This window comes from Nannospalax galili, unplaced genomic scaffold, assembly GCF_000622305.1.
Source record: "Nannospalax galili isolate Female #2095 unplaced genomic scaffold, S.galili_v1.0 scaffold3499, whole genome shotgun sequence".
Classification (NCBI taxonomy): Eukaryota; Metazoa; Chordata; class Mammalia; order Rodentia; family Spalacidae; genus Nannospalax; species Nannospalax galili.
Window position 1 is genome coordinate 17349 of NW_008342883.1, and position 18596 is coordinate 35944.

Sequence of the window (18596 nt, forward strand, 5' to 3'; positions counted from 1 at the left end):
GGCATTTATTGCCTAGCTCCTTTCTCAGAAAGCTCTGAGAGATTGGGCATGAGCTAGGTCAGTTCAGTGAGGTCATAGACTGGATATTTCTGCTGTCCTTTACACACTGATACACCAGCTGCCTCCATGCGTACCACAGACCAGAACTGGGAGTATGAAGGCTCTTGGGAAAGCAGGGATTGCAGAGTGCCACATGGATTCTCGGTGAGTGGCTGTTGAGTGGCTGTTCTTTAGGAGGGATCTTTCTGAGAAGGTAATAAGCAGTGGCCACATGGGTGATTGTAGGAAGGAAGATGAATTATTCCAGCACCCCTTTTGGCATAAAAATAATCTTCAGTGAAAGGTTAAAACCATCAAGTTGTATCAATGAGGTCTGTTCCATTAAACCAAGAATGATTGATTGGAAAGTACTTTACTTACAGGAAAATCACAGTGATAAGATACGGCTTCCACTTTTAACACACTTTCCATTAAGAAAATCATGCCAATGTATAAAAATAGTTATACTAAAGATGTGAATCAACAGCCAAGCAATTTATTGGGACTTGAAAGCTTTGTGGTATAAATAGACCCAACAATGGGACTATCAAGTAACTCTAGGCCAGAGCAGCCTAACCTCACTAACACAAAAGAAAGTCATATGCAGTTCATCCAGGGCCATCCGGGCACCTTGGAAGAGATCTTGGGAAGAGAATAAGATGGAACTAGAATTAGGTCAGGGCAACACAGAACACTGGGCAGGGCAATGGAAGAAACATAGGAGTACAGATATGGTCTCTGCCCTAAAGAGTTTCCAAGTCCCCAACTGTAGGCCTCTACATTAAATAGCATGAGGCACTTGGGGTCCTAAGGAAAGGACAGAGATTACAAGATCCTCCCTTCCTGCTCACAGATATTTCCTCATGATCAAATGTGAAGGGGGCATGGAATGAACTGGACTGAGGAGATACTGCAGTACTCCTATTCACTAATGATGTGACTGTGGACTTACTGTCTCTGAAATTCAGTTCCCTCTTTGTTTTGCTTTGTTGTTTTGTTAATGAAAGCCACTGTAAAGTGAAATGAAGTCAGTGGTATGTGTACCTATGTAAGTATCCAGCTTTGCAGCCTCTGATGCAGAGCAGACCACAGAAGTTCACACCCATCCTCGCCCTTCTACTCTGTACAAAGTGGAAGTGCTTTTCTATCCTTTCATGTTTAAATTTCAAAGGTCTTTTCCATCATTGGATGAAATATGGCTTCCCAGGGTTGGGACTCTGATGCAAATACCGCCCTTCATGGAACCCCCTCCTCCTGCATCTCACTTCTAGTGAGCTCAAAACCACAGCAATGGGAAGTTAGTTTGTCAGTAAATGCACACTTGTGTGTGTGTGCGTGTGTGTGTGTGTGTGCAAGTACAAATGTGTGCACATGCTTGTAGAGGACAGAGGTCAGTCCTTAGGGGCTCCTTACCTTGTATGTGGGGTTATGTATATATGATGTGTGTGCACATGTGTGTGTGAACACATGCCATGCATGCACATGCAGAGACCAGAGGAGGATATAGGCAGCCTCTTCTATTGCTCTCTACCATCCACTTTTTTTTTTCTTCTTCTTCTTGAGACAGGGTCTTCCTGAAGCTCCAGCTGGCTTGGTACTCACTATGTAGACCAGGCTGGCCTCAATCTCAGAGATCTGCCTGCCTGTCTCCCAAGTGCTGAGCTTAAAAGTGTGCATACCACACCCAGCTGCTTCCCACCTCTGACTGAACTGGAAGCTGGCTTTTTTGGCTAGGCAGGCTGGCTATCCAGCAAGCTCCCAGGAGCCACCTGTTTCTGACCCTCAGTGCTAGGGTTACAGGCAGGTGCAGCCATGCCCAGCTTTTTATGTGGGGTGGATTTAAACTCAGGTCCTCTTGCTATCTTACCTACTGAGCCAACAAATCAGCCCCACCTTGTTTTCTGAGCTAGGGCCTCTCATTGGGCTGGTGCTTATCAAATAAGCTAGGCTAGCTGGCCAGCAAGCTCCAGAGATCCATCTATCTCCACCTCCCAGCACTGGGATTACAAACATGAGCTACCATGCCCAGCTTTTATGTGCATTCTGGACTCGAATTTGTGTCCTCATGCTTGTAAGGCAAGTATTTTACCAACTGAGCTCTCCCTAGCACTTCTTTTACAGGATTAGATAACAAAAAATCATTAAGGGATGATAAACTCCAGTTCCAGGGATCCAGTGACCTTTTCTGGCCTCCACAGTCATTGCACATACATGGTGCACTTACATGCACCCAAGCAAAACACTCATAACACATAAGATAAAAATAAAAACTAAAAAAAAAAACTTGGCATGGTAGTATAACTCTGTAATCCCACCTGAGGCATGGGATGCTGAGGCAGGAAGATATGAGCTCAGGCCAGGCTGAACATAGTGAGATCCAGACCAGCTTTAGGCTACATAGCAAGACTCTGACTCAAACAAACAAAACCAGTGTCATTTATAAACCCTACCACACTGTTTAATATTTGGTCCACATGGGTTGTACCTCTTTTTTTAGTGCCCATCACAGGGCTGGGCACATAGCTCATCAAATACTTCAGCTGTAACTGAAACATTCACACATACCAAGGCTCTTTGAAATGGTTGAAGACTAGGCCACAAGATTCATCAATAATTGTGAAAGCTGGGTCTAAGGAACTAGCAATCTGGGGAAAACTGGCAAATGCTCCTAAAAGATGTCGACACGAGAAAAATTTTTCAAGTGGGATTGTGTCATCACCTTTAAATTGTTTTAAACATATTTGTTACGTGGATACATGATTGGATATTGCTCTGTCTGGAGGCACTGGACAACACACTTCCTTAGGGTGTTTACCATTTCTTTGGTTCCACCATGACCTTTTCAAATACAGACCCAGGAACATAGAAGGAAACTTGCTTGTGCCTGTGTTTGGTTTGAGAATTACATCTAAATGGCTCTCACCACTCTCTGCATATATTTTTAATGGATAAATGGCTAATTTTAGGATTAGACATGGAATATATGACATGAGCCTGGGGCATCTTAAAATGCCTGAAAGCAAGTACTCACAAACAACTATGATGGAGATGTCTAAGAGACACAGCAATCAACTGAAAAACTCCCAATCATCAATGCTGGAACAAATCTGAGCAACAAAATAAAAATTTATTAGATAACAGCCCAAAGAATGAGTTCATGCTGATATAGATGACTTAATAAATAAATGGGAAAAAGATAAATTTCAAATGCAAAACCCAGAACAATTTATATCACTACTGTGTCCTCTCAGATCTAGACCACAACCTCAGAGCATAGCTCCCCACCAATCCCCTCCCACCCACCCCCCTTAGGAATAGAATGCTGGCTGGGGATGTAGCTCAGTGCTTGCACAAAGCCATAGGTTTGATCCCTAGCACCACATAAACTAGGTGCTTGTAACCCCAGTACTCAAGAGATGGAGGCAGGAGAATCCGGAGTTAGAAGTCATTTACAGCTAAGAAGAGTTTGAAGCCAGCCTTGGCTACATGAGATCCTGTCTAAAAACAAAACAGCCAGGTGTGGTGGTGCATGCCTTTAATCCCAGCACTCAGGAGGCAGAGGCAGGTGGATCTCTGTGAGTTCGAGGCCAGCCTGGTCTACATACTGAGTTCCAGGACAGCTGGGGCTACAGGGAGACCCTATCTCAAAAAGCCAAAAAAAAAACACTAGGAAGAAAAACAGACAGTATAGAATATCCTTGGTAATTGGCTTCTAGAATGTAGTGTGTAGTGTGAAAAGAGGGAGCAAAGTGCCTTCAGAGAAACCTAGCAAAAGCCACCAAGACACATGACCAAGGGTAGTATCACAGTGTACATCCTTGCTTCAGTGTGATGGACAATTTACCTCTGTGGTCTGTCTTCCAAATACCTCAGTCAAAGTTGACCCATGACAGACAAACTCTTTAACCAGGCCTGGCGTAATCCCAGCACTAAAAAGGCTAAAGCCAGTCTTGGCTACATAGTGAGAGAGACCCTACCTCAAAGGAATAAAAAGGAAAAGACAAATCCAACCGAAGTATAGTCCACAAAGTAGCTGACCAGTCCTCTAAACTGTCAAAGTCATCAAAGACATTTAAGATACTGTCATAACCTACAGGAGTCTAAGGACACATAATAACAACTAACTGTAAAATGCCATCCTGCATGGGATTCTGGGTCAGAAAATGGACATTGAGCAGCAACCAATAAAATCCAATATAAAGTGTGAAGTTCAGTTAATAATTACCATTATTTCATCAGTTATGGTAGATGTACCACAGCAGAATGTTAACAAACCTGGTGGTGGGGGAAGCACTGTACTGTATTTGATTTAGGTACTGAGGATTGAATCTATAGCCTCCCACTTACTAGGCAAGCTCTTTACCAGTGGCCTATAGCCTCTACAGGAGCTCACTATGCAGCCCAGGTGACTGACCTCAAACTCTCCTTCCTTCTGCCCCAGCCTACCAGGTTTGGGTACCATAGGCATGTATCATCATGCCCAGAAGAATTATCTTTTGAAGTATTGTTTAATATGCCATCTGAGCAACAGATTGACTGCATGCTTATCTTCACAACTGTACTTTTCACTACAGGGTGCTGGTGACAGTTTTGTGGGAGCGCTGGCCTTCTACCTGGCTTACTACCCAAATTTGTCCTTGGAAGAAATGCTCAAGAGATCCAATTCCATTGCTGCTGTCAGCGTCCAGGCTGCAGGGACACAGTCCTCTTATCCATATAAAGAAGACCTTCCACTTACTCTGTTTTGATTGCTGTTAACCCCCAAATATATCTGGGAATAAAAGGTACCTGGGTGAGGTCACTTTTAACTCAAATTTACTAGAAAATGTCCTTACTTTATAAATATTATGTTCATTTATTAACTTATCAAGCTTTTCATTGACTTATTTATAATGTTCCTTTGCTCTTGTACGGATTTACCACAGCCAGTGAAAATTAGATTCCACCGTCAGGATCGATACAAACAGTACCACTGTTTAGGGATTCGCACAATCTTTTGCTGACACTGTTAATGAAATATGCACCCATACAGCAGAGGTGGTGGACAGCAGTATCTAGCGTGGGAGCAGAGCACAGGATATAGGGACTGGATCTCTGTCCTAAGTACATTCTGGGAGGAGCAGGTGATATTTTTAGCTTGTGTTGTCAAACTTTCACTTTGAGTTTTTGCTTTTATTTTGAGACAGGGTCTCCCATAGCCCTAGCTGATCTGGACTCACTATGTAGACCAGGCTGGCCTTGATCTTCCAGGGATCCACCTGCCTCTGCCTCCCAAATGTTGTGATTAAAGGCATGTGCCACCAAGCCTGGCTCAAACTTTTGCTTTGGGGGGCTGGAGATATAGTTCAGTTAGTAGAGTGTTTTCCTGGTATGCATAAAGCCCTGGGTTCAAAAGCCATAGTAGGATCAGAAGTTCAAGATCAGCTGGGTGTGGAGGCATACACCTTTAATTCCAGCACTCAGGAGGTAGAGGCAGATGAGTCTCTGTGAGAGCAAGGCCAGCCTGGTCTACATAGCAAGTTCCAGGCCAACTGAGGCTACAGGGAGACACTGTCTCAAAAAAAAACCAGAAAAATTCAGGATCATCCTTGGCTACATAGAGAATTTGAGACCAGCGTGGACTATATGACACTCTGTTTGAAAAAAAGCACCCTGTTGGTTTGTATCTCAACAGGTAAAGGTGCTTGCCACCAAGCCTGATGACTTGAGTTTGATTTCTGGAACCCATGTAGTAGAAGTAGAAAACTGACTTCTACAAGCTGTTCTCTGACCTATACGCAAAGTAAATGTTAAAAAAGAAATAAAAAAAAACCCTTCTGCTTTGTAAGGAGTAAGCCAAGTCTTATTTTTTGTATTTTGTTTTGAGACATGTTGCCCAAATTGGCCTCAACTCAAACTCACTGTGTAGTAGATGCTGGCTTTGTACTCCTGGTCCTCCTGCATCTACCCCTCCAGCGTTGGGATTACAGGGAGGTGTTCCCACACCTGGCCCAAATCTGGATTATTTTTGGGAGGGGGGGTGGTCTTTTTGAGACAAGGTCTCCCTATAGCCACAGCTGTCCTGGAACTCACTATGTAGACCAGGCTGGCCTTGAACTCACAGAGATCTGCCTGCCTAGGCCTCCTGAGTGCTGGGATTAAAGGCCTGTGCCACCACACCCAGCTGTCTGGATATTTATTGAAATACTTCTATGTTGTGTCAACAACTGATTTTTTTTTTAATGTAAACACTCTGTGGCCTCATTCAACTGAAGGGCTGACTATCCAAGTCACGTGCTATGCTGTTTTGTTAAAGCTTAGTTTTTTAAAGGAATCTGTGTATGTTACTGACTCTACATGACTTAGCTAATATAATAGATTTTTCTTGTAACGAAGGCCACTGTGTAGTTTCAACCTACAAATAGCCAAGATCTCACCTGTTACTGCTTTGAACCATAATTTTAACAAAAGATGCCATAAAAGTTGACAATAATACCACAAGCCCTTAAGGCTCAACAACTGTTCATATCTAATTCCATTTCCAGCTAGCTGCTCATTTCCTCTAGAGACACAGATTGGGCCATGGGGAGGGACACTTGTTATTTTGGGACAGCACTGGTTCCCTAATGCTTGTGGCTAGGGTAGACAGATTTTCTCAGATACTTCAAATGAAGTAGGATATGAACCAGTGTTTCAAAAAAACATTTTATTTCAAGCAAGAAATATGAGAAATAAAGCTGGAGAGTTTTGAAAGACGATGACAGTCCGAGAAAGGGGATGGTGTGGATTGGGCAGCAGAAGTCCTCATGTGAATGTGAGGGATATCAATGGGATTTCCATGGTAACTATGCAGTACCACCCTGCCCAGAAGTGGCTTTATGGAAACACACACCACAGCTCCTCTCATTTTTAATTTTTGATCTTTTAGAAACAGGGTCTCCCTATAACCCCAGCTGGCCTGGAATTGGCTATGTAGACTAGGTTGGCCTTGAACTTACAGATTCACCTGCCTCTGCCTCCCCAGTGCTGGGATTAAAGGCATGTGCCACCACTTGGTGGGTGCCTCTCATTTTAAAAAATACAGGCAATAGAAGAGTCCACTGCCATCATATGAGCCTGGAACTAGTCTGGCCTACGTAGCAAGTCCAGCACTGCCTAAGCCACATGGTGAGACTGTCTAAAACTAAACAATAAACGATGCTATGCCTATGGCTTTGGTGACCTGAGTCTGAGCATGGCATGCTGACCAATGGTGCTCTTCCTAGTTATCAACCACCAACCAAAAGGCTCTCCTGGTTTGTTCTTCCTGCCAACACTTATCCTCTGGTATTACATGGGAATGTCTACAGTACTGTCTAGAGCACTTTCCTTAGAGATATGAAATCTTCCACAAGTCTCATTATGGAAAACGCTTTTATTATTTGAATAGTTATTTCTTGGTAATGTAGTTAATTTTTTAAATTTAAATAGTCGAGGGAAATATCACTGAGACAATAGCACAGGCTATTTTAATGTTTTTATTAAGGCCATAAAAATATCCAGAAAGATAAATAACTGATGCAATGATATCTGCCCTAATGTGGGGAACTTTCTTTCACTGAGCGGTTCCCTTCACAATGGCCTTCAAATCACAGGAGGCTGTCAGGCCGCACCACTTCCTCTTCTCTTGTTACTACTGCAGGATTTCTGAATCAGTCTCCTGCCCTCAGTCTTCTCATTATAAATCAAATTCATTTCAATCCATTGTTTAGAGGGAGCGTATTTTTTTCTGTTCCACAAAGAGGACTTTTTTGTTCACTGTTGAGACAAAAAAAAAAATGATCGTAAGAGAAAACGACAAAGTGTCACCATTTTTATTAAAATATGCACACTACACCATAAGCCCTCTCCTTTCCCTACTTTGCTATTCCTGTGACATAAGGATGGAGCTGATTTGCAAACCCAGTTCCTCAACCCCAGAGGCCAAAGAAGACCCGAGAAAACAGGTAGGAAGATAAAGGAAGGGCTACCAGCCAATTTGCAGTGTCCTTGACATCCCATAAAGCCATTATTTCAATCAATGTGAAATACTGGGCAAAAATAAAAAACAATGACTTGGCACAGATGAAGGCCACTCTTGTAGTGGGTAAGCAATTAGAGGCTGGGCACCAAACCCAGAAACAGAGCAAGAATTGAGCAGACCACAGAAATGGCAGCCAGAAGGGGAGAGTGAATACCATGCAACCTCTACTTCTGGAGGCTTAATACCCCCCAGAGAAATGCTTCAGATTGGTAACAGCATCATACCAAAGCCTCAGAACATGACTTTTACAGAATAGTTTCCTAAAACAAAACCAAAAACGTGCTGCCTGCCTGTGTAAGATTGAGAGCTGGAAGCTAGGACAGTAAACTTCCACAGCGCCCAAAATGTCCTATAACACACCACTAACTTCCAATTGACACACACAATCCCTGCTTGATTTCTCTACCACAAAAACAAAGCCTGCACTCAAAGAAAACCCAGGACCCAAAGGACTGTGTGACCTAAGAACTCCTCACTGGACCCAACCAGACAAAAAGGGTTTAGCTTCATTTTTCTTTCTTCTACAGTCAAAGTGGATACTCTGTATATTAAGTTCCCAAATTGCCTATGATTAAGGATTAGCTAGGAAGTCGGGGAGGCAGGGGCAGGTGGATCTCTGTGAGTTTGAGGCCACCCTGGTCTACAAAGTGAGTTCCAGGCCAGCTGGAGCTACAGGGAGACCCTGTCTTAAAAAGACCCCCCCCAAAAAAAAGAAAAATCTGGTTAGGAGCAAGAATCCCACCAGAAAACTATTTTAAAAGTTCTTAGACAGTTCAGATGGGCAGATGGATTTAAGAACCATTAACAAATTAACAGAAAAATTAATCACAAAATTAATAAAAATAAATTATACACATAAGGTATATTTTTCACATACTTCAAATCTTCTAAAATATGAGCAGACTTCATCCTCCTGAAACTCCAAGGATTACAAAGTATTATAAGGTATTAGTAAATAACCCCAGGTACTAGGCTGGGGAGATGGTTCAGAGAATAAATAGCCTGCTTGTTGTACAAGTGTGAAGACTGAAGTTCAGATCCCCAGAACCCATGTAAAAAGCCAGGGACATGTGGCAGCTGCCTGAGACAGAGAATCCCCAGATGAAAAAAGTGGAGAGACCAAGGAAGACACTCAACGTCAACTTCAGGCCTCCACTCGAATACACAGCACCCATCCCTACACACACCCACACTGACATGTGCACACATGCAAACACGGATACACATGCCCCCTCCTCCAAAATCACTCAGGTACCTTCCATCAAACACTGTTGTTAGTAAAACGATATATTTCTTCCATGTTTTTCAATACATAAATAAAAAAGTGGGTAAAAAAGAGGGCTAGGGCTGGGGATGTAGCTCAGTGTTACAGTGTTAAAACAAACCTGCCAAGTATGTGTAAGGCTCTGAGTTCCATCCCCAGCATTGCCAAAGAGAGAGAGGAAGGAGGGAGGGGAGAAGAGGAGGAAGAAGGGGAGGAAGAGGGAAAGAGAGAGGGAGAGAGCGAGCTTGAGAGAGAGGAGGATCTTGATTCACTGAAATCAGGAAGTTATATAAATGACCATGACCAGGAGTCACTGATTAATAAAGCAAAACTTTATACATGAAAATCCCTTCATTTAAAGGAATAGTTTAGCGTATAGAGCTGTGATAGGCATCATAGAGTACATAAGAATCTCTGATTTGCTAGGCATGGTGGCACACACCTTTAATCCCAGCACTTAGGAGGCAGAGGCAGGGGCAGGCAGATCTCTGAATTTCAGGCCAGCCCCACTACAGGGAGACCCTGTCTCAAAAAGGAAAAAAAAAGAATCTCTGATTTAATAAACTAGTACATCACAAAGTGTTCTTATGAATATCCAGTAAAGCTCTTAACCTAGAGATCGGGCCAAATGCAGCAATGCAAGCCTATAATCCCAGCGCTAAGGCAGAGGCAGGAGGGTTCAGAGTTCAACGCCAGCCTAAGCTACATAGTGAGTGAGACCCTCTCTCCAAAACCTAGAAACAAACAAAAAAAGAACTTATAAAGCTCAAAGGGGACAGCAACAATGTCAGAAGATCTCATGGATAAAGCTGTTTCTCAAGAAAGTAGCATTTAGATGCAGGAAAAGGGCAGTAAGGACTGGGTAGCAGTGCACCTGTCTAGCATATGCATGGGACAGGATTCAACCTCCGGCACTGGAAACAAAAAATAAAACTACAATAAAATTGGAATAAAGGTAGGAAGCAAAAATACAGTGGAGCTCCCATGGAGCTCTGGGGCCTTGAATGCCACAAGATCCAAACTTCACATTTTCAGTTGTTTTTTTCTTGTTATGTTTGGTTTTGGTTAATTGGGTTTTGGGGGGGGGCAGTTCTGGGGATTGACCTAGGACCTTAGACATGCTAAATAAGTACTCAATCACTGAGCTATAGCCCCAGCCAAGACCCTGATTTTAAACAAGTAGTAGGAAGATGAAATTGGCTCCATGTAGCAGAAAGAGTCAGAAGGTTTGGGTTCTAACTTTGACTCTAAGGGGCTAGGGATTTAGCACAATATTAAAGAATGCTTGCACAAGGTCCAGGGTTTGGTGCCCAGCTGCAGGGAAGGAGGCACAAGGATCCAGTAATTATCAGCTCTGAGTCTCTAGGCAAATTATCAAAATACTCTCTTTTTGGTTTCTCTCTGTATATAAAAGACACACACAGAGCTGCCAGATGAACAGTGAGTGCTCAATACATAGTTGAGCTGAAATGACTGATATCCACAACACTAAACATAATTTTCAGTCAAAATATTTGCTGTTTAACTCATAGAAGAATCTGTCAAGTTCTTTCCCTACAACTAACCTAAATCTATTGTTTCGATTAAAGTCTGTATTGCCTTGTTTAGTGATCCATGGAATTAAAACTGACAAGTTTTCATTCTCTTTACGATAAATAAAGTTTAACATGCTTATGCCTCAGCCGCTAATCCTTCCCTCTTGGAAATTAGCATCTAGTATTATGTGAGGAAAGTGAGTCTAGAAAAAAAAAAAAAAAAAAAAAAAAAGCCAGAGGCAAATATAACAGGTTCTTGCCATAGAGCACTCTGACATGTTCAACTAACCAGAAGTGTTCCTATGTTTCCTTTCTTGATTTACTTCATGAAACAGACTAACAAAACATTATCCTCCAACTAACTTTACTTGTTGAGGTAAAATGAAGGAAGAAATGCCAAATTCTTTGGTATTCTGGGCAATGAGGCAGCTTCAAAGCAAACATCTTCAAGACAGACGTCTACAGAGCATACAATAGGCTAGACACGCCGGCTACCCGACAACATTCCCTTCAGAAAAGAGAATTTTGTTGTCAAGGTTCAGGCATTCCTTATTAGGAAAGTGCCAACTGTGTATCAGAAATCCATATACAAACTTATGATCTGCACTGCTGACAGTTGTATCCCTTCGCATCTCCAAACTTAAAAACAATCTGACAGGCTGAGTGTGCCTGTCAATCTCAGCAGAGGCAGGTGAATCTCAATGGAGACCAGCCTGGTCAAGTTCCAGGCTAGCCAGGGCTATAAGGAGACTCTGTCTCAAAAAACCAAAACAAACAAACAAAAATATGAGAAATAGTAAATTCTCAATAGCTCCTCTACACTAAGGATGCAAAGTCCAGTATAATTTTAACTATCATAAAGGCTCATTTAATAGACATTTATTAAGTACTGTGTGAATTTCCTAAAAATAAACTCTAGAGGAATTAAAACAGCAGAAAAATGGTACTTTTATTATAAAGTTCATCACTTTTAAGTTTTCACTAATACAAAGACATGGGGGGGAAACACACCAATCAAATATTAAACTTCATTCTAGTAATTTTTCCACCATATGAGGAATCTTATTGAAATTCAGATTTCTTGTCTTCAGGTTTAAGCCTAGAATTTCTTTTATTACAATAATGGTCAGAAATATGAACACCATAAAAAGAGCAAGGAACTTCTAATTGAAGAATGGAACTCAAGCAATTTTAAGCCGACAACTGGGCTTGGGTTTTTTTTCCTGCCTCTTCATACTAATACAGCCTTTATCTTATTGACAGGAAACGAGAAAGGAGAGAAAAATTTAAAAGGTCAGAATTCTAAAGTAAAACTTGTTTTGCCTAAGTCTACACACCAAATTCAGAAAAGGGTGAGCTTCTACCAATGACTATTGGGTTTGTGAGTGGAAAAATCTAGCCTTGGGAACATGCCTTTGTAATTTTTTTATTGCATTCATTTATTCTATGTGTATGGGGGGTGTGCCACAGCATACATGTAGAAATCAGAGGACAACCTGCAGGAGTTGTTTCTCTCCTTCTATCATGTAGGTCCCAGGAATGAAACTCAAATTGTCAGGCTTGGAAGCAAGTGCCTTTATCTGCTGAGCCATACTTGCTGGCCTAGGCATGTGTCCTTCAGAGAAATATCTGTCTTTCCTAAGACCATTTAAAGTTAACATTTACTATAGCATTTCAGTAAAAAGCACAAAATAGAAAATCAAATTTCCTATCCTCAGGTATCAATATATGGACACTACTTTAACTCCTATTTGACTGCTGGAACTCGCCAAGGTCAGACCATGCCCTCCCTTTCTCAGGTACTTCCTTTCCAGGTTAGCCTATTCTCTTCATGTGGCTGATTTCCTTTGTCATGGGATTCACTAACCCTTTTGGAGATTTTCTCCAACTATCCTAGCTGAAGTAAATCTCCCAACCCCAACTCCTCATACATCTCAAAATCCTGATGGTCTCACTCAGCATTTGTTTATCATAATGTCATTTCTTCCCTCTCTTTGTGGAACAGACCGTAAGTGCCCAGAGTGTAGAGACTGAATCTATCCTGCCACCTCTGGACAGTAGCTAGCACCATAATAAACATTCAATACATATTGTTGAATGAATTCTACAATTCCAAAGGGGCCACAAACTGCGGAGGCATTCGGGAAAGGGGACAACCGGCCTCGAAAGCACTTGAACCTACTGTGCTATAACTTCTCTGAACCTTACCAATTGGATCATAATGCAAAAGAGTCAGTTTCTCTCGGAGTCGACTTCTCTTGGTGTTGAAGGAGAAACCTGTCCCAGCTTGGCTCATCAGTTTCACCAGAATGGTTCTAGGATTGAAAAGCAAGCTGTTACAAACTAAGGAAATACACTACGCTGCCATGAACACACAGCGCATGAACCTTGTGGAATCATTCTAGTTATGGGCATTACTCAGCAGCCCTAAGGAGGTTTCAGTTTGAAGACAGATTGTGTTTTCCTTAAAACAGTTTCAATGGCTCTGAATCGCAAGGTTTAGTCAACTATGGTGACTTGGTAAACCTAGACAGGAGTAGTCAAGCCAAGTGAGAGAACTCAACTCTGACACCCAGCTCTCACGAGGAAGCATTTGGGAGGATACAAGAGTTCTGGCAACCACAGCTGGCAGTGTGGCAGCTGTAAAGATGGCTGCCTCAGAATAGCCCTTCTTTCAGGACAAGGGTGACAGACGTATAATCAAGAAGAGACAAAATCAAGAGATTTGAAGTTTCACAACACTAATGTACGAGCCCCGTGCCCATTCACATTTCATTTAAACCACAGTGATCCATCCAAAGCATCAAATCTGTGTCAGCCTCACTGGACCTTTTAATTCCTGTGCTGTTACTTTTTTCACTTGAGTTGTCTTTGTCTCCTCATGGAAGGTATTATTTCTCAAGTAATTCCAAAACAAATTTGAAGCATTTAAGACTACATTACAAGCCAGGCAAGGAGGCTCACACCTGTAAGCCAGGAAGATTGCTGTGAAGTTCAAGTCTAGTCTGGGATACAAAGTGAGATCCTGTCTCAAAACACAAAACCAAACCATACCAATGCCCAGCACAGTGCCTCTGAGGAATACAGCACTGGATTAATCAAGACAAACAATAATTCCAGGTCGGGTGGCATAGGTCTACAATGCTAATTACTCTAGAGGCTGGAGCAAGAAGATCATAAGTTTAAGGCCAGTCTGGGCAACACAGTGAGACCTTGTCTTAAATTTTTTAAAAAAGGGGGGTGGGGGCTGGGCATATAATGAAGTGAGAGCATTTGCCTAGCATCTATTGATCTCTAGGTTCAACTACTGAGGGGAAAAAACAGAATTAGTCATTCATTCAACAATGATCCAACAAACTGCTTACTTACAGAGGTACTTACTCTGTGGAAGAACTATAAAAAACATAATGCTAAGCCTGAATCCTCGAGGAGCTAAAATTATGGTATAGGAGATGAACTGGCACATAGGTAAAAAGGCAAGGCATACATAAGAAATATCACAAGGGTGCAAAGAACATGAAAGTCAATCCCAGGATTTCTACAGAATCAGGGATAAGGGGAATTTTACCTGGGCATAAAGAGCTGAATTACAGGAAAAGCTATGTGAATCAATGAAAAACTGGAGAGCACAAAATCATCTATGCTTCTCAATAACTTGGATCCAGAAAAATCTATACTTTTAAAGATTTGGTTTATTTTTTTTTTTACAACCATTTTAGAATTTTCCTGTTTTTTTTTTCAGAGTCTACCTATCTATGGTCTCAAACTTATGGCAATCCTGTTTCAGCTTCCAGAACTCCTGGCTAAAAATTTCCTTTTTATTTCATTTTTTGAAACAGGGTCTGCCTATGTAGCTTTGAGTGACTTGGAACTTGTTACATAGACCAGGCTGGCCTTGCACTTTCAGCCATCCTCCTGCTTCTGCCTGTCTCCAGGTGCACCACCACACACCCTGCTGAATTTTCCTATTTTTAAGATAGAAAATCTGAAGTCATTGCCTAAAAATTTATATTGAAATACCACTCCACCCTCTGTAACAGCACATCATCTTTAATAGTTACAATTTCTCAAGTGCTTCTACCATGGTTTTAAAACTCATAAATATGCTCTATGACTTAATCAAATCAATGCTTATTCTATTGGAGGGCTTCAGACAAGTGATTCTTGCTTCTCAGTTGCAAGAAAAAGAATTCTGGTGGCAGTCTAAACAGGGCAGCAGCCTGATGGCTTGTTTAAGAACAGAAAACTGAACTGATAAAGGCTTGAGATGAGAGACACATCAAGTGCTTTAAAGAAGTTGAATGTTCACTGACATTACCCAGTTGGACAGAAGAGAAATAAAGATAGCCCTTAACTTGTGATTTTCAATTTTACTGTAGAAAAGCTTTCAAAAGAAGCCAGACTTCAAACTGTGACCTTTTTGCAGAATAGCAGTCAGGTATTCTTTGGTGTCATTGGGCAGCAGGTACCACAGCTTCTTATAGGAAGCAGTCAATTATGTGTATGGACTGAGATGGCAAGCTGTGATGTTCTGAGGACTAGGTATGGTAAGTGCATTTTTGCTTACCGTATGATGGATTTATCAAATGGTGGAACCATCATTAACTCAAGATCCATCTGTACTTTTTCAAGGTGTTTACATGGACAAAATAATTAATCAAATTAATAACCCTCAAGCCAACTTTTAAGAAATCAAGACCAAACACTTGGTTTAAAATAAAGACATATTGGCAGCAGCAAGACTAAGAAAACCAACATTTAAGCAAAGTTTAAATAAAATTAAAACTGTTACTTACTTTGACTTGCTCTTGGCAACTTTTTTGGGTAAATGTTGGGAGAGAAAATAAAAGGATAAATTCATTATTGTCCATATATAAAGTGCATATAAACATCAGTAATAACCCCAAATATCTAACTCACGAAATATTCATGGTACACTAATTATTTCCTGGATATTAGCGAACCCAATGGGATGTTACACAAAGATAAAAAGATCCAATCAAATCCATGTAATATTGCACAATCAATGCAGTTGACTACCTTAAAATGTTCCTAAAGTAGCATCTGCTCTAGTTTTTGCCTCTTCCATCATGTAAACATCTGTACCATAACAAGCCTCTGGCTTAACAAATCAACTTTGCAAAGTGCAACTACGTCACACGAGATGGAAAAGGGAAAGTAAATCGAATCAGGAAATCAGCAGGTGCCAGGAAGAGCGGAGCAGCTGGAGGAGCCGACTCCCACTGTCCCGCAGTGTCTGCCAGTCCACGGCCAGGAGCGGCCTCTTCACTCAGAGTTCGAAACTGGCTGCAGAACTCCTCCAGACCTTCTCGGATGGCCGCGCCGACTGCAGGCACATCCCTACAGGGCATGGAACGCCAACGCGTCCCACCAGACCCCGGGGTCCAGCCAACCTAAAGCACTCTGGTCGCAGACTCTACGGGGCTGCGCGGCCCTGGGGCGGCAGCGACCCCGCCCGTCCCATCTCGGGACCCCCGTCACGGCCACGGCCCACGCTGCCGCCCCAGACCCACTTACAGGACACCGCGGAAAGCAACATGGCCGCCGCACCCGTAGGCTATCCGTGACCAACCTAGAGAGTTAAACAAACACCTACTTCCGGGGCATGGACCGGTTCCGGAAGCGAGAGACCGGAAGTTGCACGAAGTCACGCCTCCACCTGGATCCCGGGATTCGGGCTCTGTATATCACTGATAGTAGTAAGGCAGGGTGGAGTCCCGTTCCCAGTGGACGTCGGCGTTCATGTCCAGTGTCAGAATTAAGTGCGTCCTTTGTTTCATTAAATAAGCACAGCCACCTCGTTAGAGACACAGGAACTGTATGTTGTACCTCAGCTCCTCCAGACTTATAACACACCACCAACATACCATCTCAGCTCTCTGGACAGAAAGACAGGTGGATCCTCTGCGTTCCAGGCCAGACAGGGCTACATAGTGAGACCCTGTCTAAAATAAAATAAAATATTTCATCCTTTTAGAAAGCTGCCTCTCCAACTCCACATTGTTAAGGCCCACTTACAAACCTCACCTGAGTATCCTCTATTCCTTAGTTATCAGTTGGATCTAAGAGGTCCTGCTCCCTGTTTATCTCCAACTGCTTCCTCCAATACCTAGCACAGAGTGAGACAAAAAGGGCTTAATAACCCTGATTGGAAGCACTTAAGTAACTTGCCTCTGCTAAGCCTTGTGGCATGCCTCTATAATCCCAGCTACTTAGGAGGCTAAAGGCAGGGGAATTGCAAGTTCAAGGTCAACCTGGATAACTTAGATACTATCTTGAAAATAAGTAAGTACATAGAATAATAAAATACTTTGGCATAGTGTTACACATCTGTAATCCCAGCACTTGAGAGGCTCACCATGTGTTGAAAGCCAGCCTGAGTTACATAGCTACATAGAGTGATTTTCAGACCAGCCTAGAATACAGAGTGAGACCCTGTCTCAACAACAACAAAGAAGGATATGGCTCAGTGGTAGAGTACTGGCCTGGCCAGTGAGCCCCTAGGTTTCCCTTAATGGGCATGGTGGCCCACACCTATAAATCCCAGCACTTTGGAAGTAGAGGCAGGAGGATCAGGAGTCTGAGGCGATCTTGGACTATATAAGACCCTTCCTCCATGGGAAGAAAAAGGCCTCCTATAGATGTAGCTTAGTGGTAGAGCACTTGCCTGGCATGCAGGAACAATTCCCACTTGGGCATCATTAGTTTTTTAAGTAATGTGCAAAAAACCCAAGCTCCTCCAATACCAGGGACTTCAGTGGCAGCTTCATTTCCCAATTAATAATCAGGACTTTAGGATTTTTGTTGTGTTGTGTTTTTTGAGACAGTGTATCATATAGCCCAGTCTGACCAGAATCAATATGTAGCTTAGGATGACCTTGAACTCCTGATTTTCCTGTCTCTACCTCCAAAATGCTGGAATTACAGGCATGAGCCATGTCTGATTATTTTCTTATGGCGTCATTTTATTTGCTGTTTTTTTGCCCTTTTATTTCCTACAAATTGGAAGATAGATTTAAAGACTTGAGTATAGCCAGACATTGTGGCTCATGCCTTTAATCCCAGCACTCAGGAGGCAGAGGCAGGTGGATCTCTGTGAGTTCAAGGCAAGCCTGGTCTACTTATCAAGTTCCAGGCCAGCTGGGGCTACAGGGAGACCCTTTCTCAAAAAGACCAAAAAAATAACCTCGCATATGTTCTACTTGAAATATTTTACAAGACTTCATGGGTGATGTCTGGACTTCTTTCTTATTGCAACATATCAGGAGCCCCAAAATCTTTGGTTGTCCCATTGCAAGTGCTAAGTTGGATAGTTTCTAGATATCACCAACGTAAAGGTTTAGGTATATTTTTTCCCTCTCTTTTCCACTTTCTCTGGGTTAATACTTGGATATGTAAGATAATCTTCATTCAAAACAAATATTCAACTCTTGGTTTTAGCCTCTATCAATGATTCTTACTTGGCTCAGTAGTTACATTTAGAGATGCACCATGGTGACTTTTGAATTTCTATCATCCTTTCATCTTTATTAGCTGGATTTCTTCTATAAAGAAAAGCTTTCCACCATCACTTGAGGCTAAGTGATCATTCCTCTTTAAAAAGACAAAGTAAATTAATGTTTTTCCTTTCCCCAAAATGAAAGTAATCTGGGTATGAGTGCCTCCCACCACTTGGGAGGAAGAGGCAGATGGCTCT

At 42.2% G+C, this 18596-nt stretch overlaps 1 protein-coding gene across 1 annotated transcript; it reads right to left on the minus strand.

Annotated features, from left to right (window-relative positions):
• Positions 1-7521: 7521 nt before the first annotated feature.
• Mrpl33 (mitochondrial ribosomal protein L33) lies at positions 7522-16539 on the minus strand. The gene is made up of 4 exons (XM_008838862.3): positions 16418-16539; positions 15676-15694; positions 13088-13194; positions 7522-7815 (listed from the first exon to the last, which is right to left on the minus strand). Exons 1-4 carry the CDS (start codon positions 16437-16439, stop codon positions 7766-7768), a joined length of 198 nt encoding a protein of 65 aa, XP_008837084.1. The 5' UTR covers positions 16440-16539; the 3' UTR covers positions 7522-7765.
• Between the last annotated feature and the right edge of the window lie 2057 nt (positions 16540-18596).

Bases quoted from the DNA above. Each gene is read 5' to 3' on its own strand.
- Mrpl33 (XM_008838862.3), bottom strand. From the start codon at position 16,439: ATGTTGCTTTCCGCGGTGTCCT. The intron at 7,816-13,087 runs GTAAGGTTCAGA...TTGTCTCAACAG, and splicing joins TTTGCATTATGATCCAATTG to TGAACAAAAAAGTCCTCTTT.